Source organism: Chiloscyllium punctatum, chromosome 41 (assembly GCF_047496795.1).
Source record: "Chiloscyllium punctatum isolate Juve2018m chromosome 41, sChiPun1.3, whole genome shotgun sequence".
Classification (NCBI taxonomy): Eukaryota; Metazoa; Chordata; class Chondrichthyes; order Orectolobiformes; family Hemiscylliidae; genus Chiloscyllium; species Chiloscyllium punctatum.
Genome location: NC_092779.1, coordinates 54230036 through 54257433, shown reverse-complemented (window position 1 = coordinate 54257433; position 27398 = coordinate 54230036). Strand labels below are relative to the sequence as shown.

At 40.9% G+C, this 27398-nt stretch overlaps 1 protein-coding gene across 5 annotated transcripts in view; it reads left to right on the top strand.

Moving 5' to 3' along the window:
* Positions 1–27398, top strand: part of LOC140465076 (dyslexia-associated protein KIAA0319-like) — a 111695-nt gene that overhangs the window by 80991 nt on the left and 3306 nt on the right. For 4 of the 5 annotated variants that reach the window (XM_072560924.1, XM_072560923.1, XM_072560921.1 and 1 more), the window contains exons 13-20: positions 521–666; positions 7710–7861; positions 12106–12244; positions 15558–15717; positions 18669–18811; positions 21020–21142; positions 25796–25886; positions 26010–26098. In XM_072560924.1, coding sequence (XP_072417025.1) covers positions 521–666; positions 7710–7861; positions 12106–12244; positions 15558–15717; positions 18669–18811; positions 21020–21142; positions 25796–25886; positions 26010–26098 — 1043 coding nt within the window. The remainder of the gene's footprint in view (positions 1–520; positions 667–7709; positions 7862–12105; positions 12245–15557; positions 15718–18668; positions 18812–21019; positions 21143–25795; positions 25887–26009; positions 26099–27398) is intronic. The other variant, XM_072560926.1, reaches the window with a different exon arrangement.

Below are 27398 nucleotides of genomic sequence, written 5' to 3'. Positions count from 1 at the left end.
CTGGAAAAGTGCAGCAGGTCAGCCAGCATCCCAGGAACAGGAAAATCGATGTTTCGGGCAGGAGCCCTTAATCAGGAAATCCGATGAAGGGCTCCTGCTGTGCATTTCCAACACCACTCTAATCTTGACACTGGTCTCTTGGCCCCACTTTGGAGCTTGGAACACAACATCTAGGCTGGCAACCCCAGTGCAGTAATGAATGCATACTACTCTGTTGTTGACAGTGCTATCATTTGGATGTAATGTTAAACCAACCTTGCCTATACTCTTGGGCAGAGGTAATCACTCGTATACCGCTATTTTTCAGAAAAGCTGTGCAGTCTCCTAACCCATATTTATCCATTCTTTCAGTGAAAAACAAATTGCCTTATCATAATCATATTACTGTTTCTATGAACAAATTAGCTGCTGTATTTCCTTCATTACTGTTGTAACTCAAGGTATACCATTGGCTGTAGTATACTTTGGGATGGCTTGGTTCTGTGAAATGCACTATGTAAATGCAAGTTCTTTATTTCAGTGGCCCTGATGTGAAAGTTGAGGATAATGACAACGCTGTGGCCACAGTGATAGGGCTTCACGTTGGGACATACCAATTCAGGTTGACTGTCACTGACCAGCAAGGTCTAAGCAGCTCAAAAACAGTGGCAGTCACTATCAAAGAAGGTCAGTTAAGTGTAACTCATATTTCAGCTATAATTGAATGTCCATACATTACATGTTTCCAGTGTTTGAATCGTGTATGGAATTTTTGTTTAATTCTTTGTCTCATGATGCTGTGGGTATTTTCTCGTACCTTTCAGCTTACTGTTTCACACACCAGGGTAAAAAAAAGCACCATTAAACTATCAGCTGAGAAGGCCAGGCAGAGTTTTCTAGTAATTATGACATACTAATGCTAATCCTACAGTTTCCTGCCATGGTGTAAGTAATAGGAGCAGTAGAAGGCCATTCCACTCTCTGACCCTGCTGTACCACCTGATAAGATTATGGCTGGTGTGATCTAAGCCTCAACTCCACTTTTCTGCCTGTTCCCCATAAAGCTGACTTTGTGATTTTTCATGAATTTATTTGCTTCAGTCTTGAATATATTCAATGAGTTATTCTACACTCCTCTCTCGGGTGGAAGATTTCAAAGATTTATGACCCTCTGAAAGAAGAAATACATCCTCATCTCCATCTTAAATGGCTGCCCCTATACTCTGAAACAATGCCTCCTGGTCCTAGATTTCCTTATGACGGGTTAACATCCTATTAGGATCAACTTTTCAAGCCTCCTCATAATCTTTCATTAACAATGGCTCTCATTTTTCTAAACTGCAATGAATTTACATTCCGATAGGGGTGACTCTGATGTAAGTTTACTAATTCTCTGGTCAAAATCACACGACATTGGGCTATAATCCAACAGGTTTATTTGAAACTGCCACTGCTCCTTCCTTAGGCATCTAGTGAGAGAGAATACATCAGACACAGAATTTATAGTGTAAGGTCAAAGAGTCATACAATTTATGCAAATATATTGAACAAACCTAGATGGCTGTTAAGTCCCTAATCAGTTGGATTGTAGGTGCAGGTTTTGATTGATTAATATGTAAATCCCTGCCTCAAGATAACTGCAGGTTTCACCAGAATAAAGGTGATACCTTAGGTCAGACAATGTATTTTAGGGGTGAGGCCACATTTCAAGTCTGTTTGTGTCTCATCCTGGAGGCAGACTGGTTTTATTTCCAAAGTAGAAATTTTTAAAATGCCACACTGACTGACTGTGTGCTGTTTGAACAAAATAGAATGTACCTGCAAATTCAAATTTATAAATATGATTTCACTCTATAAGGTGTTTGTGTGTGTGAGAGAGAGGGAGACAGAGTGTGCGTGTGTGTGAAAGGGAGAGAGTGTATGTATGTGTATGCATGTGATCTTGAAAGAGAGAAAGTGTGTGTGTGTGTTTGAGAGGGACTGTGTGAGAGTGTGAGGGAGGATATGCCTGTGGGAGAGTGTGAGTACGTTATTTGTGTGTGCATGCATGCATGCTTGGGAGAGAGTGTGTGTATGTGAGAGAGGGTCTGTGTGAGTGTGTGTGTGTTTATGCGAGAGTGTGTGTGTAAGAGTGTATAGTGTGGTGGAGTCACCTGTAGTGTGACATGAACACAATAATCTGGTTGAGGCCATCCTCATGGGTACCAAACATGGCTATCAGCCTCTCCTTGGCGACTCTGCCATGTTGCATGTCCTGAGGACATGGAGGACATTTACCCGAAGATTCGAGGCTGAATGTCCCTGACCACTGAATGGGAGGGAACATCCCTGTCTGGCAATTGTTGCGCAATGTCCATTCATCCGTTGCCGTAGCATCTGCTTGTTTCGCCAATGAACCATGCCTCTGGACATCCTTGCCTGCAGCGTATGAGTTAGACAACATTGGCCGAGTCACGTCAGTACCTGGCGCACACGTGGTGGGCAGTGTCCTCATGTGTAATGGTAGTATCCATGTCTATGCTTTGACACGCCTTGCAGTGGTTGCCATGACAGGGTTGTATAGTGTTGTGGTTGACGTTTACCTGAAAGCTGGGCAGTTTGCTGTGAACAATGGTCTGTTTAAGGTTTGGTGGTTTTTTGAAGGCAAGAAGTGGAGGTGTAAGGAAGATCTTGGAGATGCTCATCGTCATCAATTATGTGTTGTAGACTGCGAAGAACATGGCGTAGTTTCTCCGCTCCCGGGAAGTATGGACAACGAAGGGTATCCTCTCAGTTGTATCCCGTGTTCGACTCCAGAGGAGGTCATGATGGTTTCTCACTGTGACATGTCAAAACTAGTGATTGATAAATTGGGCATCATATCCTGTTCTTATGACGGCATCCTTCAGCATCTTCAGGTGTTCTTTGCATTCCCCCTCATCCGAGCAGATCCTGTGTATGCATAGGGCTTGTCTATAGGGGATGGCTTTTTTAACATGTTCAGAATGGAAGCTTGAGAAATGCAGCATCATGGGGGTATCTGTGAGCTTGTGGGTAGAGTGAGGTACTGAGGTGTCTGTCTCTGATGGACACGTGTGTGTCCAAGAATGCGACTGATTCGAAAGAGTAGTCCATGGTAAGTCTGATGGTGGGATGAAACCTGCTGATACCATTGTGTAGTTTCAATGATTCCTTGGTATAGGTCCAGAAGAAGAAAATGTCGTCAGTGTGTTTGGTGTAAAGCATTGGTCGGAGGTCTTGCTCAACATTGTGCATGAAAATGTTGGCATATTGGATGCAAATGTGGTCCCCATTGCTGTTCCGTGTGTCTAGATAAACAACTGGTTGTCGAAGGTGAAGGATGTGGTCGAGGGTGAAGTGGATGAGTTGTAGGCTAGCGTACGGCGATTAACAGTTGTTGGTATTGAGAACTGAGGCTGTTTTGGACCCCTCGGAGAGCCATTGCCCTTGGCTGGACTCGTATCCTTAAACTGTCACCTTCGACAGCCAGTTCTTTATCCAGACACACGGAACAGCCCTGGGGATCACATTTGCACCCCAATATGCCAACATTATCATGCACAAATTTGAACAAGACTTCTATGCTGCACAGGACCTCCAAATAAGGCTTTACAGCAGATACATTGACAACATTTTCTTTCTCTGGACCCATGATGAGGAGTCACTGAAAGAATTAGATCGTGATATCAACAAGTTTCATCCTACCATCAGACTTACCATGGACTACTCTTTAGAATCAGTCTCATTCTTGGAAACACGCATTTCCAACAAGGACAGAGACCTCAGTCTCACTTTACCGTAAGCTCACAGATACCCCCAAAATGCTGCACTTCTCTGTCTTCCACCCTAAACATATTAAAACAGCTATCCCCTACAGACAAGCCCTATGCACACACAGGATCTGTTCAGATGAGGAAAGCGAAGAACACCTGAAGGTGCTGAAGGACATCCTCATAAGAACAGAACATGATGCTCAACTCATCAATTGCCAGTTCCAACGTGCCATTGCATAAAACTGTCTCGATCTCCTCAGGAGATAGACACTGGATATGACCGATACATTAGATTAGATTCCCTACAGTGTGGAAACAGGCTCTTCGGCCCAGCAAGTCCACACCGACCCTCCGAAGAGTAACCCACCCGGTCCCATTCCCCTACTCGCTACTAATGCGCCTATCACTATGGGCAATTTAGCATGGCCAATTCACCTGACCTGCACATCTTTGGACTATGGGAGGAAACCCACGCAGACACTGGGAGAATGTGCAAACTCCACACAGTCACCTGAGGCTGGATTCGAACCCAAGTCCCTGGCGCTGCGAGGCAGCAGTGCTAACCACTGAGCCACCGTGCCTCCCCAATAGGATAGGATACCCTTCAGCATCCAGTACTTCCAAGGAGCGGAGAAACTACGCCATGTTCTTCGCAGCCTGCAACACCTTATTGATGACGATGAGCATCTCTCCAAGATCTTCCCTATGCCTCCACCTCTCACCTCCAAACAACCACCAAACCTTAAACAGACCATTGTTTGTAGCAAACTGCCCAGCCTTAAGGACAGCATCAACCATAACACCACACAAACTCTGTCATGGTAACCACCGCATGGATACTACCATTACATGTAGGGACATCACCCACTTTGGCAGAGTCACATGACTATCTGCCATGCACAATGTTGTCTATCTCATATGCTGCAGGCAAGGATGCCCACAGGCATGGTCGATTGGTGAGGCCAAACAGACGCTATGACAATGGATGAATGGACATTACACAACATCGCCAGACAAGGATGTTCCCAGTGGGGGAGCCCTTCAGTGGTTAAGGACATTCAGCCTTGGATCTTCGGGTAAACGCCCTCTAAGGTGGACTTTGGGAAATGCAACACCACAGGTCGCTGAGCAGGAGGTGATGGCCATGTTTGGTACCATGAGGGTGGATGCAACTTGGATCTTGGGTTCATGTCACACTACGAGTGACCCCACCACACTACATTCTTTCTTTCTCTCTCTCTCTCACTCACTCACTCACATACACACACACACACACACACACACACATACACACAGACATATACATGTACTTTCTCTCAGCAACACACACAGACTCTCTCTCACACTCACACTCTCATGTGCACATACTTCCTCAAACTCATGCGCACTCTCTCTCACACACACTTACATGCATGCTCTCACACATATACTCCCTCACACTCTCACACGCTCCCTCTTCAGCATACACATACGCTCTCTCTTTCAAGTGCACACACACGGTCTCTCTCCGACTCCTTCACTCACATGCACACATATAAATCTTTGGAGTGAAATTGCATTTGTAAATTTGAATTTGCAAGTACATTCTATTTTGTTCAAAAAGCACACAATCTCTAGACAGTCATTCAGTGTGGCATTTTATAAATTTCTACTTTGGAAAAAAAACAGTCTGGTTCCAGAATGAGATACAGATTTGAAACATGGCCTCACACTTAAAATGTATTGTTTGACCTAAAGGGTCACCTTTATTCTGATAAAACCTGCAGTTATCTTGAGGCAGGGATTTACATATTAATCAATCAAAACTGCACCTCCATTAAAGACTTATTAGCCATCTAAGTTTGTTCAATACATTCGCGTAAGTTGTATGACCCATTGATCTTTCTCTGTAAATTCTGTGTCCAATGTATTCTCTCTCACTAGCTGCCTGAGGAAGGAGCGTTGGCTCTGACAGCTTGCGGTTTCAAATAAACCTGTTGAACTATAACCTGGTGTCATGTGATGTTTGACTTTGTCCACCTCTGTCCAACACCGGCACCTCCATATCATAATTCTCTGGGGTCAGCCATTCAGATCGCATACTGCTACTGGTGAAATTTCAATTTAATTTCTTAAAACTGGAATTGACAGTCTTGTTCAAGATTACTATAAAAAAAGTCTTCAATTGTTATAGAAACTCACCTGTTCACAAATGTTCTTCAGGGAGGGAAATCTGCCACCCTTACTTGTCGTGGCCGACGTGATTCCAGACTCACAGCAATTCTTAATTCCCTCTGAAGTCATCAGTTCAAATGCATTTAGGGATGCGCAACAAATGCTGGATTTGTGAGTGATGTCTGTGTCCCATGAAAGAAGAGAAGAACCTGCTCAATTGGTCCTCGTATGACAACCCTTGGAATAAACCTATTGACGCCTCTCAGATCTTCCTCAAATCCAAATATATCCCTCCTGACATAAGAGGGAGGAAATTGAGTCCAGCACTCACATGAACATTGTGTACATTTATAGCAACACTACAAAGTCACTTGGCACACTGTTAAGTACAATGAGAGAAAATCTAAACTCAAAGGCCAGGTGGAATTTATTTTATTTTATTCATTCATGGGATGGGGACCTCACTGGTTGGGCCAGCATTTACTGCCCATCCCTAATTGCCCAGAGGGCAGTTAAGAGTCACTCACATTGGTGTTGATCTGGAGTCTCATCTCGGCCAGACCAGGTAAGGATGTCAACCAGTAAGAGTAGGAGAGATTTGTGGTCAACCATTCCTTCCTTAAAGGACATTAGTGAACCTGGTGGGTTTTTCCAACAATGGACAATGGATTCATGGTCAACATTAGACTCTTAATTCCAGATTTTGTTTTGAGTTCAAATTCCACCATCTGCCATGGTAGGATTCAAACATTGGTCCCCAGAATATTACCTGAATTAACAGTCCAGCAATAATACCAATAGACAGGACGGCACGGTGGCTCACCAGGGTCCCAGGTTCAATTCCAGCCTCGGGTGACTGACTGTGTGGAGTTTGCATATTCTCCCCGTGTCTGCGTGGGTTTCCTCCAGGTGCTCTGGTTTCCTCCCACAGTCCAAAGATGGACGGGTCAGGTGAATTGGCCATGCTAAATTTCCCATAGTGCTAGGTGCATTAGTCAGAGGGAAGTGAGTCTGGGTGGGTTACTCTTTTTGGAGGGTCAGTGTGGACTGGTTGGGCCGAAGGGCCTGTTTCCACAATCTAATCTAATCACCATCGCCTCCCCTATATGAATCATGTTAAATGAGAATAACAAATATTTTAAATGATGCCTTCAAGTCATTGTTAAAGACTGCTTAAGCTTTATTCGCTGATCAGCTCCAATCTTTTCCACTTTTTGTGTTTTATAAAGTTAGAAGAACTTCCATATATTGTATATTTTGTACTATGTGCTTTATATAAAGGTAAACAAAATCACAGATATATCACATTCTCTACATTATACACTGTATGCAAGAGTAAAACCCCTCTCAGCTGTTCCTTATTCCCTTTATTGTATCTATTACCCATGGATACATTTTGAAGCTGTGAGATCCCTAAGTGAGATTTTCACTTGTGGTACTCTCACTGTGTGGTAGTAATTTCCACTTTATACTTCTGTCAAACACCATGTCCAACATAATTGACATCTGTGCTCAACAGAAAACTCGAGTCTGTTTTACAGGTGAACTTGGCTGTTGTTTCACTTTCTGTGTTGCCTGCTGAAAATTATTTACTTGGTATTGGAAGGAAATTAATTTCAGATGCCCATCTTATTGGACTCTCTGGCACCTGAATGAGGAAAGTTCAACAAAAATGTCTAGAAATCTTTTTATACTACCAATTTCATTCTCATAAACATAATTTTAAACCTAGAAATTTATAACTGTTCACTAAAATGGTCGATCAATGATACGTGAAGACTGATTTTTGTATATATTTTTAAGAAACCAATAATCGTCCTGTAGCTAATGCTGGAGGTAACCATTTTCTGGCTTTCCCCAATAACTCCATCACCCTTGATGGTTCCAACTCCACTGATGACCAAGACATTGTATCTTATCTTTGGACGCGGGATGGGCAGAGTCCTGCTGCAGGTGTGAGTATCTAATTTACACTTCTTCAATAATTGTGAACAGTTGCACAACTTTAATTTTTTACCTTTTGGACAGCTCTCTGTTGCAAATGACAAGGGTGCATTTCTGTGTTAAACGTTTTGAATCAAACATGACAGATTTGATTTGGACAGCTAAAGTCCTGTTTTTTTTTCAAAGTGAAATCATCATTCTGTATGAGTGGTGGTGATAGGCTGGAATTCATGCTGTACGACTCTGACTCTATTACAGATAAAAAAGAAACTGCAGATGTTGGAATCCAAAATAGATAGGCAGGGGACTGGAAGAACACAGCAAGCTAGTCCTGAAGAACAGTTATACGCCGACTTCTGCATCTCCTGATGCTGCATGCCTTGCTGTGTTCTTCCAGTCCCCTGCCTGTCTGGACTCTATTACAACATTTAAAAGGCATCTGGATGGGTGTATGAATAGAAAAGGTTTAGAGAGATATGAGCCAATTGCAGACAAGTAGGACTAGATTAATTCTGGAATCTGGATGGGATGGATGTGTTGGACCAAAGAGTCTGTTTCTGTGCTGTATACATCTCTAATTCACTCAGGGCAACAGGTTAATGTGGCAATGAGCAACTTTATATGTGTGCCATAGTCTGGAGCTATACTTAATGATGGTAGTCGCTTAAAGTTGCTTCCACCACATGGCTGGCCAGGAATCTCTCCCACTCTTACTGGCTGCCATTGGTATGTGTGAAAGGATTTGCAGGTTGAAAATTGTCATGGACCAGACCAAATCCCCCTCGAAATATATTAAGAAGATAGTCTAGACCCTAACTTGCTCTTATTTTAAAGGCAAGTGTAAGGTGTTGAGTTCCAGATGCAATTCATTTGGTCAAACTACTCGACTTCAAGCACAGTTAAAAATCATACAACACCAGGTTTATTTGGAAATTTTAGCTTTCAGAGTGTTGCTCCTTTATCACTAGCTACCCAACGAAGGAGCAGCGCTCTGCAAGCTAGTACTTTCAGATAAACTTGTTGGACTATAACCCGGTATTGTGTGATTTTTAACTTTGTCCATCCCAGTCCAACACTGGCACCTCCACATGATGACTTTAAGCAAAACACATTATCTTTTACACTAAAATTAAAATACAGAGAGAATAAAAAGAAAAGAATTGGCTTAATTGTAACTCTTTGAAAATGCTTAACTGAATAATGCATATATTAACTACTAATTAACTGTTCCCATAATCACACCCTTGGCAGAGGTAAAATATTCAGTAAAATAGCTTGTTTCATGTAATTCTAGCAGCAGGAAGAGAACACCAGCTTTTAGCTGGAACAGAGAGAGGTTTCACATCCAGCTTCAATACCCAGCAACAGTTGAAAGCTAAAACTAAAAATCTTTGTTCTTTGGGAGCTTGACCCCACCCATTCAGGCTGCTTCTATTGTTCCAACTTTAAAGAAAAACAAGTCCTCACAAGCTGTTTACTTGATTGGCATTGAACAAACTGCATGCCAGCTATGTCTCGACCTTTCTTCATAAAAGCAAAGTACAAAATACACATCTTAAAGACAATAGTATCATCACATAATCAATCTATTTGTGCTTTGAACACATCTTCCTTGGTCATCATGTCCTGGGGTGAGACTTGAACCTGGAGCTTCTGATCCCAAGGTGGTGATGCCACCCATTAAGCCATAAGATGCCTAGGCATTCCCAAATTGATAGAATTAAATATTTTTCAGTGTATTGGTTACAAATTAGTTTACCAAATTTACATACAGAAGCCAACTGCCACAACACTGCAATGTCTTGTTTTGTAAGTTCACTAGTGTCCTGGCACCTAGGGTGGAAAGGGTATCATTCAAGCATCACGGGGTTTTTTTGCCCAAAACACTTTTCAAGAGCACTTACTGCCATATCAAACATAGATTTCTTTCTGGGCGCTGCTTGAAGTTTCTCTGACTTGAGATAATGGACATCGATCACTAGTCATTGTTACCTGTAAAAGTCCCATACCCTTTGTTACCAAGTAGATCTTGAAACCTGAAATCCACCTAATCCCATGGTATGGGTAGATCTCCTCGTGAAGAAAGGAAAGGAGCCAGAGTTGGTAAATTTAAATGGTTCTCCGACTTTTCTTGTTATTGTGTTGTGCCTTGGAGATGTGCAGAGATGACACACACCAAGGCTCTATGTATGAACAAGAGTTTTATTCAATACTTTGAAATGTCTGTGTTCGCAGCTGCTAGTTTACTTTCAGTTTCTTTTTCTTTGTCACTATATGCTCGGGCTTGACTAACTGCAGACAGCACAGAGAACAGCCAACAGACGAACACAACAAAATCACCTACAAGGAGCATTATCAGTTAAAATCCAACAGCTTGCCACATGATTGTCAAACGTTTTTTTAAGGAGGCCTGTTAAAGGAGGAAAGATTGGTAGAAATGTTTATGAAGGGAATTTCCAGAGACTAGGTGTCTGAAGCTATGGCCTCTGATGGTGGGGCAAAGGTACTGTGGGTTATGCAAGAGTTGGAAGAATGCAGAGTTCCTGGACAGTTAAAGGACTGGGGGCAGGTGGGTGGTTTACAAAGATTAATGAAGTGCTGTATTTTCTGCTTTTGATGGAAATGTTCGGTTGAATTGTTCTTATTCCATATTTTAACATCAAAGAGACGTTAGGAATTAAACCGTGTAAATAGGCCATTTGATTCCACTTCCTGTGTCAATGTTTAACCTCTGTGTTGCAATTATATTTACTTGCTGTATTTCCATATCTTTCCCGTTCCTTCATTCACCTATCTAAGTCAATCTTCATTCACAGCATATCTGTCCTAAATCATGAAAACTATAGTCATGTTAAAGAAATTTCCTTTACTATATATTCTAAATCTTTTCTAACAATTTGACACACTAAATTAATTTGCATGCCTATGAGGATATATATATTTTGTTATCAGCAATTTAAGATTAGTAAATCATGAACCCACAGATAAAATATACTTTGCTTCCACTGCAAAAGTTGTGTTGATTTATTGTAAATCATTCCATATAATCCAATCTTCACCATCATTTGTTCTGCATCTCTGAATGTTGTGTTTCTTTTGAATTACAAATAGCCATCCAATGAATTTGTGGTTGACGTGATAATCCCCAACTCCACTTTCCTGCTTTTTCACATAATCCCTAATTTGTTTACAGATTAAAAATCTGTCAGTGACAGCCTTGAATATAATTAATGTCTAGTGTTAGCACCCATTTTCAGGAAAAAAGTCAAAGTTGCCCTATCCTGAGACTGTAGTGCTATGTTCTAGATTTCCTAGCCCAGGGGGAATAAGCTTCTTGTTTATTCTGGCAAACCCTTGAAGAGTTTTGCATTTCACTTAATTTTTCTAACCCCAATTTTCTCAGCCTTGTGTCATAGCACAATCTTTTTTACCCCATGAACCAAAGAAGACCATATGAAATAGGAGCATGAGTAGATCATCTGCCCCTCGAACCTGTTCCGCCATTCAATAGGATCATGACTGATCTGACATTTCTGCCCTTTCCCCATAAACCTTGGTTGTAATCTATCTATCTCAGCCTTAAATATACTCAAGGACTCTGGCCCCTTCGCTATCTGTGGCAAGGAATTCAAGAGACTCCTAAATCTCTTTAGAGAAGAAATTCTCTGTCATATGGTTAAACCTTCATTGTGCAAGTATCTCCTTCCTTAGAAATGAAGACCAAAAGTGTTCCAGATATGTCACCAAAGCTCTATTTAATTACAGCAAGGCTTGCTTAATTCTTATACTCCATTCTCCTTACAATAAAATTCAATACTCCATCCGCTTTCCTAATTGCTTGCTTTAGTTGGGTGCTGTTTTAATGTGTTCCATGTATGAGTAGCCCAAGTCTCTTTGAACTCAAATATTTTGAAATGTAATGTCTTTTAAAACTTAAGACTGCTTTTCTGTTCTTCCCATTAAGGTGAATAATTTCATACTCTCCAGGTTACATGCCATGTCCCATTTTGTATCTCCCTGGTTCTTCTCAGGAATTTTGCAGCAAATAGAAAATAAACTGCAGTGAGAGAGCTTAGGGTTAAAGCAAAGAGATTCTACTGTCAGGCAGATCAGACTAAACACATCTTATGTTTTTAGCAGCTTTTAACTTTTCATCTGATTGAAATCTCTTCAGTACAGGCTTTTTATGTTTGCTTTTTTTCAAATGTAAGGTGAGTAATGGTGAACACTTTCTCTATCTCTCTCTCTAACACAGGAGGTAATACATTATTCAGATCATGAAGCAAGACTGCAGCTAACTAACCTTGTGGAAGGGAAGTATATTTTTCACCTGAAAGTCACAGATGCAAATGGGGAATCGGACACAGATAGCACCACTGTTGAAGTACGACCAGGTTAGATGATAGTGTGTTTGTGGACCAACACTGTTAACTGTGTGCTCTTCCTTGAATTCTATTTAAATCTCAGCCCCTGGGAACCAGCCACATATAGCCTCAGAACCCCTGGACCAGAAAAACTGACCTGTGACTTCATTCCTTATTGTTATTCAATGATAGCTACTGAAACTGTGCATGGACTTTGAGTGAGGAGCGGGAAGGAATCTGGCCAAAGTGTCTCAACATCTAGTTTTAAGACCAAAGACTTGGGAGCAGAACTGAACAATTTGGCCCATCATGTCTGCTCTGCCATCCAATGAGATGGTGGCTGATATGAGAATCTCCAATTGTACTTGCCTGCTTTTTAACATAATCCTTGACTCTTTTACTAATTAAAAATCTTTTAGTTACAGCCTTGAATCTATATAATGATCCAGCCTCAACAGCCACCTGCAGTAAAGAATTTCACAAATGTACTATCCTCGAGAAGGAAGTTCCTCCTCGCCTTTGTCCTAACTGGGCAACCCCTTCCTCTGAGACTATGCCCTGTAGTCCTAAGTTATTCTGCAAAGGGGCGCAGCCTTTCTGCATTCACTTTGTTCGCATCCTCCCCTACGAATCTTATCTCTTTCATTAATGTTGCCTTTTATTCTTCTAAATTCCAATGAGCACAGGCCCATTCTACTCATCCTCTCATAAGAGAGTTCCTCCATGCCTGGGATCAATTTCTCTGGATGGCCTCCGATGCCAGTATATCTTACCTTAGATAAAAGGTCCAAAATGATTCCCAGTATTCCAGGAGTGGTCTGACTCGTGCCTTGTGTAGTTCTGGCAACAATGAAGGAAAGTGGAATGTTTCCAAGTCAGGACAATGTATTACTTGGAGGAGTACTTGCAGCTGGTGGTGTTCTGATATATTTGTTGTCCTTGTCCTTCAAGGTGGAAGTGGTCATGGATTTGGAAGGTGAGTCAAAGGAGCCTTTGTGAATTTCTGCAATGCAACGTGTACTGAGTACAGACGCTGCTACTGAGCTTCAGTCGTGGATGGAGCGAATGTTTGTGCAAGTGGTTCCAATCAAGTGGGGTGTTTTGTTTAGATGGTGTCAAGTTTCTTTCGTGTTGTTGGAGCTGCATTCATCCAAGCAAGTGGGGAATATTCCATTACAATCCTGACTTGTGCCTTGTGAACAGGCTTTGGGGCTACGGGATTTATTTGCTACAGGATTGATAAACTTTGACCTGCTCTTGTAACCACTGCATTTGTACACCCAGTTGAGTCTCTGGTGAAAGGTAATCCTCAGTATGTTGATAATGGGGATTCAGTGATGAATGTCAAGGGACGGTGGTTAGATTGTCTCTTATTAGCGATGGTCATTGCCTGGCATTTGTGTGGCGTGAATGTTACTTTCAGCCCAAGCCTGGATATTGTCCATATGTTGCTGCATTTGAACATGGAAATTGAACATGTACTGTGGAATTATTGGTGAATCCCTCCTTATGACCTTATGTTGAGGGAAGGTCATTGATGAAGCAACTGGAGATGATCGGGCTGAGAACGTGACCCTGAGAAACTCCTGCAGAGATATCCTGGAGTTGAGATAACCGAACTCTAAACAACCACAACCATCTTCCTTTGTACCACGTATGGCTCCAACCAGGGGAGACCTTGCCTCCTGTTATATTGACTCCAGTGTTGCTAGAGCTTCATGATATCATACTTCCACAAATGTACTCTTAGTGTCAGGGGCAACGATTTTTTAAAAACGCATACTCCCGTTGGCTCTCATGCTATTCCATCCCAGGTTACCTTAGACCCACTCTAAGTGTTTACTTCATGACAAGCAAAAGTGGTTGGATGACGGGACAATTTTTTTTCTGACCTTATTGTTGATATTTTCGAGGATGTTTTTAGAAATTGCAGGAGAAAAGATTTGGATTTCAAGATTGTCCTCATTCTGGACAATGCACCAAACCATCCTCCCACCATTGGTGAGCTTTCTGAAAACATCAAAGTGCTATTTCTACTCTGAGCACGAACTCTCTCATTTCAATCCATGGACTGGGGACAATAGCAGCTTTTAAAACTTATTATTTAAGCTGTACATTCAGGAAACTGGTTGTAGCAACTGAGGGGGATAATGAGGACAGTGTCCTTCAATTTTGGAAGAGCTTTAACATTAAGAATGTTATTGACATCATTGTGGAGACCTGCGGTGATGTCAGGAAGGACTGCTTGCATAGAGTTTGGCAGAAGCTGCTCCCAGATTTTCTTCATAATTTTAAAGGCATTGAACTGTCAGAGGAGCTCCCTGCGATCAAACAACATTGTGTCACTTTTGCCAAGCCATTTGGATTTGAAGAAGTGGGAGACTGATCTACAACAACTTGCTGCTGTGAGGGAAGTTGAAGCTGGAGATGAAGATGAAGAACTCCAGGATGCAGCCCCATGAGAACTCTCCACTTCTCTTTTGTCTTCGATCCTGAGGGAAGTTGAGAAACAGTTGCAGCTGTTAGAAGGCAATGACTACAGAGCAGAACGCAGCAGGATAGCAGTTTGTGGCATTAAGTTGTATCTGAGACCCTATGAACAACTTCTTCATGAAGGAAGAAAGATGGCAAAGCAGCAAAAACTAGATGTCCTTTTTAATCCAACCCCCAAGAGACAATCTGAGGACAATGAGCCACAGCCACCCACTTCTGGACTAAATATTTTCTTTTACCGTAACCCTGCACCCAGAACTGTACCTGAGAGTAATGATGATGCTGATGATGACCCTCAGCCCCTGTCTTAATACAGTACTGTAACTCAGCAAACTCAGAAACCGTTAAAGTGATACATTTATTGTATTATTTCATGAAACTATAAGATTTTAACATTTACTTAGACTGTGCTATCATCTGTGTTAGGCTAACTACTATTTTTGTTTCGATTTTTACTGATATTTTTGGTGGTTTGTCCCAACTCTGTTTTTCCCATAGGCCTCGTTATTTCTAAAGCAAGATTTTCTATAACATGAGGTTACACAAGAATGTAACTATCGTGTTATGTTAGAACAGACTAGTCTAGTGACAATGCCACTATGCTACTGCCTTTCACTGATTGTCAATGAAGTTAAATGTTGGTGTCTCTGTCAAGGCAAAGAAAGTCCTTGGGTAGCACTGAAATTGCACCAAGGTCTGAGATAAAGCTGGGGGGCATGGCATGTGCAGAACCAATTGCATTCCATGGATATAGAATGTTTGTTTCTTCTCAAAGATATCAATTTATATGGGAAATCACATTCCTTATTCTCCAATGTCTAACTTGATGCTTGTGTGCATGTGCCGACAGATCCTAGGAAGAATGACTTGGTGGAGCTGGTGCTCCAGGTCGGAGTGAGCAGTCTGACTGAGCAACAGAAGGATACTCTTGTGCGACAGCTGGCAGTGCTGCTTGGGGTGCTTGACACAGACATCAATGTCCAGAAGATTCAGGCACATTCCGATTCCAGGTAATAGGGCTCTTCCTTCAGGGACCATGCTTAGAATTTCCAGCATTATTTATTGTATGCACCTTTTAAAATTTGTTCTCAGCATGTGGGCATTGCTGGCATAGATGATGTTTGTCCCTCGTTACCCTGGTACAATTCAGTGGCTTGGTTCGCCACTTTAGTTGGAAAATTAAATAGGTAACCACACTGCTACTGAATAGAAGTTACATATAAGCCAAAATGGATAAGGACACAAAGATTGCTCACACACCTTTCAGAAGAGAGCATACCACTATCTAAACAAGCAATGGCCATTATCATGATTTGCCTTCATAGTTAAGGATTCTCTTGGAAGGAGAGATCATAGTATGGTTGAATCTAGAATACAGATGGAGAGTGTGAAGGTAAAATCCAATACCAGGGTCCTCCCTTTTAAAAAAGGTAGACTACAATAGGATGAGGGAGGACTTGACTAAAGTAGATTGGAAACAAAGATTTTATGGTGGGGCAGTTGACAAGTGGTGGAGGACTTCCAAAGCAATTTTCCAAGTGCTCAGCAAAATTATATTCCAATGAAGAAGGACAGTAAGAAAAGGGGTAACCTGCCATCAGTGTATAAGGAAATAAGGACGGCTATCAAATTGAAAAAGAAAGCATGCAAAACAGCATGAAACCAGAAGATTGGGAAAACTTTAAAGGTCAACAGAAAACCACAAAAAGAGTTGTAGAGAAAAATAAGATAGAAGATGAGAAAAAACTAACACAGAATATAAAGACATAGCAAAAGTTTCTATTAATACATAAAATAAAAAAGAGTGGCTAAAGTAAACATTGGTCCTTTCGAGGATGAGAAGGGGCATGCAGTTATGGGGTATGATGAAATGGCTGAGGCATTGAATAAGTATTTTGTATTGGTCTTTGCAGTGGACGACACTAATAACATGCCAATAATTGACAAAAGATGAAAGTATTTGAGGACTTGGAAACAATCATTATTACAGAAGTAGTGTTGGGAAAGCTAATGGAGCTAAGGATAGACAAGTGTCCTGGCCCTGAGGGAATGCATCCCAGGATACTAAAAGTGATGGCGGGAGAAATAGTAGGTGCACTGATGGTAATTTTCCAAAATTCGCTGGTCACAGGGGCAGTCCCAGCAGATTGGAAAACAGCAAATGTGATGTCACTGTTTAAAAAGGGAGTTAGAAAAAGATGGGCAATTATAGACCGGTTAGCTTAACCTCTGTATTGGGGAAGATGCTTGAGTCTATTATCAAGGGAGAAATTGCAAGGCATCCCGATAGAAATTGTCCCATTGGGCTGACACAGCATGGGTTAATGAAGTCAGGTCATGTTTAACAAATCTTTTGGAATTTTATGAAGACATTTTGAGCAAGGTGGACAACGGGGACCCAGTGAATGTGGTTTACCTAGTTTTCCAAAACGATTTTGACAAGGTGCTGCACAAGAGGCTGCTGCATAAGATAAGGATGCATGGTGTTAGGGGTTAACTATTAGTATGGATAAAGGATTGGTTGACCAACTGGAAGCAAAGAGTGGGGATACGTAGTGCTGTTCTGATTGGCAATCAATGACTGTGGTGTACCTCAGGAATCGGAGCTGGGACTGCAATTATTCACAATTTATATAGATGATTTGGAGTTGGGGACCATATGTACGGTGTCAAAGTTTGCATATAACACTAAGATGAGTGGCAGAGCAAAATGTGCAGAGGACTGTGAAACTCTGCAGAGGAACATAGATACTTTGAGTAAGTGGGCAAAGGTCTGGCAGCTGGAATAGAATGTAAATAAATGTGAAGTCATCCATTTTAGTAGTAGTAACAGTAAAAGGTAGTATTACTTGAATGATAAAAAATTGCAGCATGCTGATATTCAGAGGGACCTGAGTGTCCTTGTCTATAAATCACAGAAGATTGGTCTGCAGGTACAACAAGTAATTAGGAAGGCAAATGGAATTGTTGTTAACTGTTCGAATATAGCAGCATCCCATAAACACACCCCTGGCAAAAGCAAATTCAGCAAAACAGATTTCTCTCATCTGTAATCTCCTCCAGTTCAAGAGAAAGGAGAAACCAAAAGCATGAATCTCGCAGCTGAGAGAAAACTCAGGCTTTTGCAGCAGCAGCAGGGACAGCTGTATCTAGCAGCTTCAAGTTCAAAAACACTAACTTCAACAACTGAAAGAAAAACTCAAACCCTGGGGGCTTTGTGAGCCTGATTCCACCCACTCATGCTTCTTTTGTCTTTTTTGTCTAATTTTACAAAAACCCAAAACTATTCACTGTCCTTTCCATGGAGCAGAGACCTTGGCACCTGTCTTCAAGAGAAACAGGACAGAACAAATCCCTCTTAAAGCACATTTTGACACAAAAGGTACAGCATTGGGATGATGGAGATACCATTCTATGAGCCCTGCCTCCTTCCAAGTCGAAGTCCCCAGCCAGGTGTTTCAGAAGACCAAGGTGTTTCAATCGAATCGATTCCATTCCATCCACTACCCTTCAACTTGCTGGTTTTTATCTGGCTTTTCACACTGGAACTGTGCCCCAGCTTGTTCACACTCAGGATTGAGTGTTAATATTTATGATGCTTTACAAATCCTAACCCTATTTGAAAAAGACATGTGAAATGGTAAATCATTTCCAAACTCAGGGCATGATTCACTTAAATGATTGTGAATGCATTCTCTTGGGAATAATATACCTTATAGCCTTCCTTTGCTTTAAATACAGCAATGCATTGGGTTTGTGAACAGGAGTTTGTGTCTTGTAAATTGTCCTTTTGTTGTCTCTGGAGATTTGGTTGACAGACCCCTTTGATGATGAACAGCTTTGCCATTGTTTCAATTAAAATTTGTGGTAATAAATAAAGACTTTCTTCTGCGTGCTGGACATGACAAAACTACGTGTATTATGTCGTTGATTGATAGTTTTTTATTGTGCATCTCTGCAGTACATTATTGACGTTCTACGTTCAAGATGGGCAGCCGTACAGGGTGTCTAAAGGTGTGGATGTGGCCAGGAGTTTGCAGAAACAGCTCATGAGAGAGAAAGTGGATTTCCTGCTTTTTAAAACCCTGAGGATAGATACAGCTGGTGAGTTGCAATATCTTCAAAATTTACCTTGTTGAATGGTTCCACTTATAGAGGTCCCATTGTAAGACCAAAGTCTTATTTACAATCAAAATTGTTGTAAATTATATTGATAAAGTGTGTATAAGTAAATAACATTTCCTGAAGACTGGCTTAAATATGATATTAACTGTTGTTTCAATTAAGTCTGGTTTTATCTGGATGTATTGCTGTATGGGCGGCACGGTGGCACAGTGGTTAGCACTGCTGCCTCACAGCGCCAGAGACCCGGGTTCAATTCCCACCTCAGGCGACTGACTGTGTGGAGTTTGTACGTTCTCCCCGTGTCTGCGTGGGTTTCCTCCGGGTGCTCCGGTTTCCTCCCACACTCCAAAGATGTGCAGGTCAGGTGAATTGGCCATGCTAAATTGCCCGTAGTGTTAGGTAAGGGGTAGATGTAGATGTAGGGGTATGGGTGGGTTATGCTTCGGCGGGGCGGTGTGGACTTGTTGGGCCGAAGGGCCTGTTTCCACACTGTAAGTAATCTAATCTAATCTAATCTAATCTAATTTGCCCATCAATTAATTAGCTTTGTCCCCATGTCCACAAAGGATTTTATTTGAGCAAATTGATAGTGGCTTCTGCTAGTTTCTTTTCTGCATATCTTGGATCTTCTTAGGCTTCCTGTCAACTTTTCTAATTACAAATCCTTGCATTTAAATCTATCTTTGAAAATACTTTAAAATGTTACTTTTATGGTGGGCATTAAATTTGACGATTATGTCATTTCATCAGTGGAGACACTGAATCACTACTTTCGGTAGGCAAAGTGGCAAGTTTTAATTAAAATACCAATTTTGGAATTTATAACAGAAATGTTAGCAAAACAATGTCCATTTTAAAGTGCCTTATGCACTTTGAAGGGCCTGAGGGTATGGGCCATCCTTTTCTAATGCTTTTTTATTTTCATAGGCATCTCCGTAATGAATGATTTAAGTCAACCTATTGGTTTGCAGAAAACAATCCTTTTTCCATACCAAATAAACAGTATGGGTGCTGGAAATCTGAAATAAAACAAAATGGTGGAAATGTATAGCAGATCAGGCAGGGTATACAGAGGAAGAAACTGAATTAGCATTTCAGGTCAATTATTAGTTTTCCTTTAACAAATTCATACTGAGTTTAACTTGTTAGCTGATACTTGTCCAAATCCCAAGTAAATTTGTTCCCAATTACTGTAGAAAGCTGAATTTAGAAATTATAAGGGAATTCCAGCTCCAATCCACTTTCACTCAACTACTAACATTAGGTGGATTGGCCTATAATTGATCATTGTAAGTGAAAGAGTGCTTGATAAAGGACTATTGTCACAAATGGTATTGCAGTTCACTGGTGCAATGATATATTGTGTGTTGAAGTTGTGAGATGAAGATTGAACTAATGGAGTCAATGCTTAGCAGGCAGATTAGTGGCACAGAATGAGAACTTGGCTGGAATCTTCTGGAGCCAACAGGGTTTTCAGTCTCTGGCTACAAAGCTGGCAACAATCCTGTATTGACTCTTTTTGAGAAGGTCGGCAACATCTTGTTGTACTCAGTATTGAACAGGATAGTGGTGACTTTTCCCATTACTAATAGATCCGAGGCTGGACGTGTGTGATGGTGGGGTGGGGGGCCACAGGATGAAATCCTTATATGGGCATTAATAGACTACCTGTCGGTCTCAATTGGCTCCAGCCCAGTTTTGCTTGGAGGAGCTAAAATAAAACAAAGGATAAAGCAATATGCCACAAATCTTAATGGCTATTTGCTTTGCTGCTAGAGGTCTGAGTAATTTGTCAGTCCATGCTCTGTAACACTACAACCTTGTTGTTTCTCATACAGTTCGTTCTGCTATAACACAAGTTTCTTCAATGCAAATTGGCTTTAATGCGATTGAAGAATTTAGACCATTATTTGTAGAACACTAACTTCCCTTACTTGTATTGGCTATAACATGATTCCGACTCCATTAATTTGAATGATGCAGCTATTGTGCAATTTTCCTATGACGCAAGATTGCATGAGAATGGAACCATCACATTATATCAGAACCGTCTGTATTCCATTGGTGTGGTCTGTCGCAATAGGAGATCCTCCAGGAATTATCTGGCTTCAAAACCTTGTACTTTCTAATCATGGGTTTCATTACACACATACTTAAGGATTTGTGGATGGCTTGTTCTGTTTGCAGTCTGCTTTCTGAAATGCTCAGGTCATGGGCACTGTGACCCATTCACTAAGCGTTGTGTCTGCTATGCATTCTGGATGGAGAATCTGATACAGCGTTACTTCGACGATGGAGAGAGCAACTGTGGTGAGTAGTTTCGCTTGAAAGTATGGGTGAGCGGTTATATATCTCTTGCTGAAAGCAGTCACATTTTGTCAAAGGATTTTGTCTTGCCCTCATATCAAAACATTTTGCAAGAATATAAATTCAGTTCTTATACATTTCATGAGGAGAGTGCTGATTGGTTGGCAAGCAGACTCTAGTAGAGACATAACCTTGGAGGATACACCTGTGAATGCTGATTGATAGTTAACAGCTAGGCTTTGTTTAAATTTGACTGATTAGTCAGGGAATTACCCTAATAAATAAAACAGCAAATGGCTGTCACCTCTTTTGTTAAGTTGAAATATCCTGATGAGTGCAAGATGAAGAGGTTTGACAAGATATCTTTTTTCAGCAAAGCTTATGTCCTGTACTTCATGTGGCATGGCAGTTGTGTGCTGAGTAACAATGTATCAGGCTATGAGTTCACTCGTCATGTGGAGCGTAAAAGGACAACCACCCAATGAATCGCCAGCATTTAGAATTTAGAGCTGATTATCTCCAATTTATGGGAACCAGAGGACACAATGTGAGCTGAACAAGATTGTCAACATATTGTCTAGATGAGTAACGTGTTCCCGTCAGGACAGCACACTTGAGGGTAGATTTTTGTACTTAACATCCAGGTGTTAATCGGGTCAGAGGCATCTAAACCTTTGCAAAACCCAACTGCTTTTGTTCCATTGATTACATTAGATTAGATTAGATTAGAATAGATTACTTACAGTGTGGAAACAGGCCCTTCGGCCCAACAAGTCCACACCGACCCACCAAAGCGCAACCCACCCAGACCCAAGGTGAAAATCTCCACTGATATCATAACAGTGAGCCTTCATTAATGGCTGTTAGTGCCACTGCAAGTTCAAACTAGAATGGATGTGGCTGGTTGATTTCTTCAACAGTTGGGCTTGGAGACCTCATTGAAATAACAAAGTGACAGGATTATTATGTTGCAATCCTCTGCTTAATGTGCTTAGAAAATAACCCTGCTTTTATCGGGAAACTCTGTTCAGATAAGACTGTCAATGCTTTAATTCCTATTCTATCAAACAACCCAGGCTGTCTCAGAGGTATCCGTTCTCACAGTGTTCATAGCTATTTATCAAAGGAATGAATGTGACATTCTATGTGACAATTTCTCATTATCAACTGGAATTTATTAGACAGTGGCCCATATTCCTGAGCTGAAGCAATGGTGTCTGGCCAAAGCTGTCAGAAATGCCTTCTCACATGGTGTCACAGAACACATTAGCTTCTTACGTGAATTACTGAGCTTTACATAAAATGCCGAAGAGAAATTTCAGGCAGATGTGTCAAGCATTAATTCACCGGTGTTGTGGAGTCATTTCAGTGTTGCGATGTTTCTGTCTGAATGATGAACATCTAATAGAACACTTGATCACATAACAGACATACTCAAAAGATACCACATGGGATTAAAGTGATTGTAGTAACTTGGGTACGTAATTTGCAAAGTGTTAGGCAACACAGAGTAATGATGTAAGGACATTTCTCTAGCTAAAAAGAGGTACAGAGTACAGCCCTCAGGGGTTGCCATCAGAAACATTGATTTTCTTATACATAAATTACCCAGATATAGGGAATTAAAATTTGAAATCTGTTGATAAAAATCATGAAGAGGATGGTAGCAGATTTCAATTTCAAGTCGATAAATGTGAAGTGAAACCCACTCTGAGAAGAACTACATGGAGAAGCAATATAATCTGCATTACTGCAGGTAACTGCATTATTACTTTACAACAATCCATTGCCTTATTATAATAATATCTAATAAAAGTGCAGGAACCTGCAGGTATATATTTACATGTTTACGGAGTTGGCAGGACCAGTCGATAAGGCAGCTAAGAAATTGTATGGGGTACTTGGCATTTTAAGTAGGGGGATTGAATATAAAGCTGAAAATCTTTTGCTGGAAAAGCGCAGCAGGTCAGGCAGTATCCAAGGAGCAGGAGAATCGACGTTTTGAGCATGAGCCCTTCTTCAGGAATGTCCTCACTTTCTCCTAGAAGATTTTAACCTACTGCGAATCTTCTTACAAGGATGCCTTCCTTGAAGAAGCTCTCTTCCACCTGCAGTCCTCACTTTCTCCTAGCGGATTGAATATAAAATCAAGAAAGCCATACCAAATCTTTGCAAATCCCTGGTTACACCTCTGCTACATTATTGTGTCCAGTTATGGGCATTGTGCTTTGATGATGTCAAAGCCTTGGAAAAAACACATGAGGATAACTCCTGGTATGACGGTGTTCAGATATATGTGGCGAGGCTGAAAATATGTAATTGCTGTCCTTAAAGCAGAGAAGGATTAAGTGGCAATTTCATGGCAATGTTCAAAACTATGAGATATTTTGGTAGAACAAGTAGGGAGAAATCGTTTCTCTAGTAGCTATGTTGGTAACAAAGGCCATTGTTTTAAAATCATTGTTAAATGTCTAGAGTGGAAATTAGACAAATTGATTTCACATTGAGTATTGCTAGGATCTGAAATGCCTTAGGTGGTATCAGATTCGTTAAGAGCTTTCCAAGAGCAATGGGATATTCCAGAACTGGAATAGTTTACAGAGTTTTGGTGAAAAGATTAGGCAGTGGAATTTTCAAAAACCTAACACAAATATAATGGCAGAATAATCTCCTTCTATGTTGTGTCACAACTCTCTTGTGTAGTGTGCTGGAAATCAAATCCCACTATTTCTGGAATCATCACAAATGTGAAAAGTTTATTACTAAATGGACCAATTTTACCCAACTATCTAATCCAAGTTAAATAATATGTATAGAATGTTTTATCCATTAACAAGAAAACAAGTATTTATGCTAATCTATAATTCTTTAACCTAAACTGTACCGCTTTCTTAATATTTGCATCCACATATAACAAACACAAAGACAAGAAACCAGTATTATGGATGGCAAAGGACAAAAATAGTCAGAAAAATGCAGTCCTCGGACCAGTACAGATCACAGACATCAATAAGGGTTTTCCTTTGGGTCCATGAGTTCCTTTCCACTCCCTGCTGATGGGGTTGTGAACACACCGATTCTCAATTGGTTGAGGGTGTTTTTACTCCTTTCAACAGGGAGTTTGCAGAGAAAGAAACTTAGGGGAAAGGTGAACTAGCTACAAGAGAGATTTTTTTTTAGATTAGATTACTTACAGTGTGGAAACAGGCCCTTCGGCCCAACAAGTCCACACCGCCCCGCCGAAGCGTAACCCACCCATACCCCTACATCTACATTTACCCCTTACCTAACACTATGGGCAATTTAGCATGGCCAATTCACCTGGCCTGCACATCTTTGGACTGTGGGAGGAAACCGGAGCACCCGGAGGAAACCCACGCAGACACGGGGAGAACGTGCAAACTCCACACAGTCAGTCGCCTGAGGCGGGAATTGAACCCGGGTCTCAGGCGCTGTGAGGCAGCAGTGCTAACCACTGTGCCACCGTGCCGCCCACATTTCCAGAGAGGGGAGAGAGAGAGAGAGGTGGATGCTTTCTCTTTGCAGGCCAGATGTTCCTGCTGTGGCCTCCTTCCCAGGAACAAACTAAAAGCGGTTGTTACTATTGCTAAGACCTTCCGCTTTACAACAACAGGTCACAATTGAAAAGCCAAATGACTCCTGATCTGAGCTACACCATTTTCTACACACTCAGCCTGAATTACTGTTTTGTTTATGGTACCCCCTTTGAACCAAAGATTTTTAGTTTTTGATTTCATTTATTATTGTCACATGTACCTAGGTACAGTGAAAAGTTTTGTTTTGCAGTACAGGCAGGTCATACCATATAATCTCTGATGTCTGTTTGGTCACTGGGTAAACTTGCACTTGGAACCACTGCCACAGACCAAAACCTTGTGATATAATCTGTATCTCTGTTCCAGCAATTCACACCTGAATTGCTTTCTGTCTTCTTTGTGGAATTCTTCAGCAATGAGAGTTGTCACAAGTTTTCTTTGGAGGATTGCTGTCCTCAGCTTTCAGTATTACCTCCTTTCTTTTGAGATACTAGTATTTTTGTCATGTTCATTCTGATGCTGTTAAATCTTCAGGTCCCACACTGTTCACATGTTACATGAGCTGCTAATCTTTTCGAACTTCAGGGATTCTTCAGGGTCTTATGTGCACTGCTGTGCATGAATAAGAAGAGTCATGTAAATAAGATGACATCTCTGCAGCTATTTATAGATTATAATAAGCCCTACATTACTACATTATTTTTCAGAATCTAGCCTTAGATCTGTCTCCCATAAGACTTTATTTTCCTACAAAGTCTTCATTGCTTAATTGCACTCAATTAAATATTAACTCTTTTAGATTCTTCCAGATCCATATGCAACGTGGCATAGTTCTGCATCAATAATTATCCCTTGACCAACATCAATAAAGGAATATTATCTGATGATGATCAGATTGATGTTCATGGGACCTTATGTGCAAATTAGCTATGATTCCTACATTTAAAATGATTCAATTTAAAATGTACTTCATTGGCTGTGAAGTGCTTTGGGATGTTCTGGGGTTGTGAAAGGTGATATATATGATATAAATATAAATGCAAATTTTTAAACGTGATTCAGCTGCTTTCATAAACTTTGTTCATTTTTCTGTTCACAGACTGGAGTGTGTTGTATGTGATTTTGTCAGTGTTTCTAATGATCATCATTATTGGCGGAATATGCTGGACATGTATCTGTTGCTGTAAGAGGTAGGCATACTGTACATGATGATGATGATGAACTTCTGCATCACTCATTAGGAACCATGAAGGAAAAGTAACACATTACTGGAACAACTTTCAATTTTGTGACACAAATTTCTTTTGCACCAGAAAGCGAACCAAAGTAAGGAAGAAAAACAAGTACACCATCTTAGACAACATGGATGATCAGGAACAAATGGCACTGAGGCCAAAATATGGTTAGTGCTGTATTTATAGCAATACCAAGATGTATAACCAGAAGAAACTCTTTGAATATGCATTTAGAAATCTTATTGCATTCTAAGTACTTTTGGTAGCTCACTTTACCTTCAAAGGTTATTAATCAGAGCAATGTTGAAATACCTCCAGATTACTGGAATGATAGTTATCCCACAGTGCCCTAGATAAATGTTCAGTAGTTCACTTTTAAAAAATAAAGTGTTTCTTCCATTTTTCTTCTTTATGGGAGCCCTTATGTAATATTTGTGATGTTATTTTTGCCCTTAAATCAAAAGGTTATGGGTTTAACTATGACTCCAAGGATTTGGCAAATAATCCAGGTTGATATTGTAATGCAGTACTGAGGTCTGTGCATTACTAGTGGTGCTGATATTGGATAAGATGCTAAAATAAGGCCTTGTCTCTCAGGTGGTTAAATTTCCTATGGTATTATTTCAAAGAGGAGCAGAGGGTTCTTCTTGGTGTCTTGACAAATATTTACCCCAAAACCTACATGACTTATAATGATCAGCTTTTTAAAATTACATTTCTGTTCATAATAATTTTGCTGTATTTCCTCCAAGTATGCCTACAGAGGTATTACAGTGATTGTAAGGAATTGTGAGGCATTGAGTTTATAGAAGTTGCTTTTTATTTGCAATGTTCTCATAGGATGATATGTTCAAAGTTTGGTAGGATTTATTGTAGCTCGGGTGCTCGTTGTTGTGGTTCTGTTCGCCGAGCTGGGAATCTGTGTTACAGACGTTTCGTCCCCTGTCTAGGTGACATCCTCGGTGCTTGGGAGCCTCATGTGAAGCGCTTCTGTGATGTTTCCTCCGGCATTTATAGTGTTTTCTACCTGCCGCTTCCAGTTGTCAGTTCCAGCTGTCCGCTGCAGTGGCCGGTATATTGGGTCCACCTGGCTGTTCTCTGTTTGGCTTGTCCTATAATAGTAGTGTTGTCCCAGTCGAACTCATGTTGCTTGTCATCTGAGTGTGTGGCTACTAAGGATAGCTGGTCACACCAACTAGCCACGAAACGACATGACCAGCTATCCTTAGTAGCCACACACGCAGATGACAAGCAACATGAGTTCGACTGGGACAACACTACTATTATAGGACAAGCCAAACAGAGAACAGCCAGGGAATTCCTAGAGGCATGGCACTTAACCACAGATTCAAATCAATAAGCACATCGACCTGGACCCAGTATACCGACCACTGCAGCAGACAGCTAGAACTGACAACCAGAAGTGGCAGGTACAAAACACTATAAATGCCGGAGGAAACAGCACAG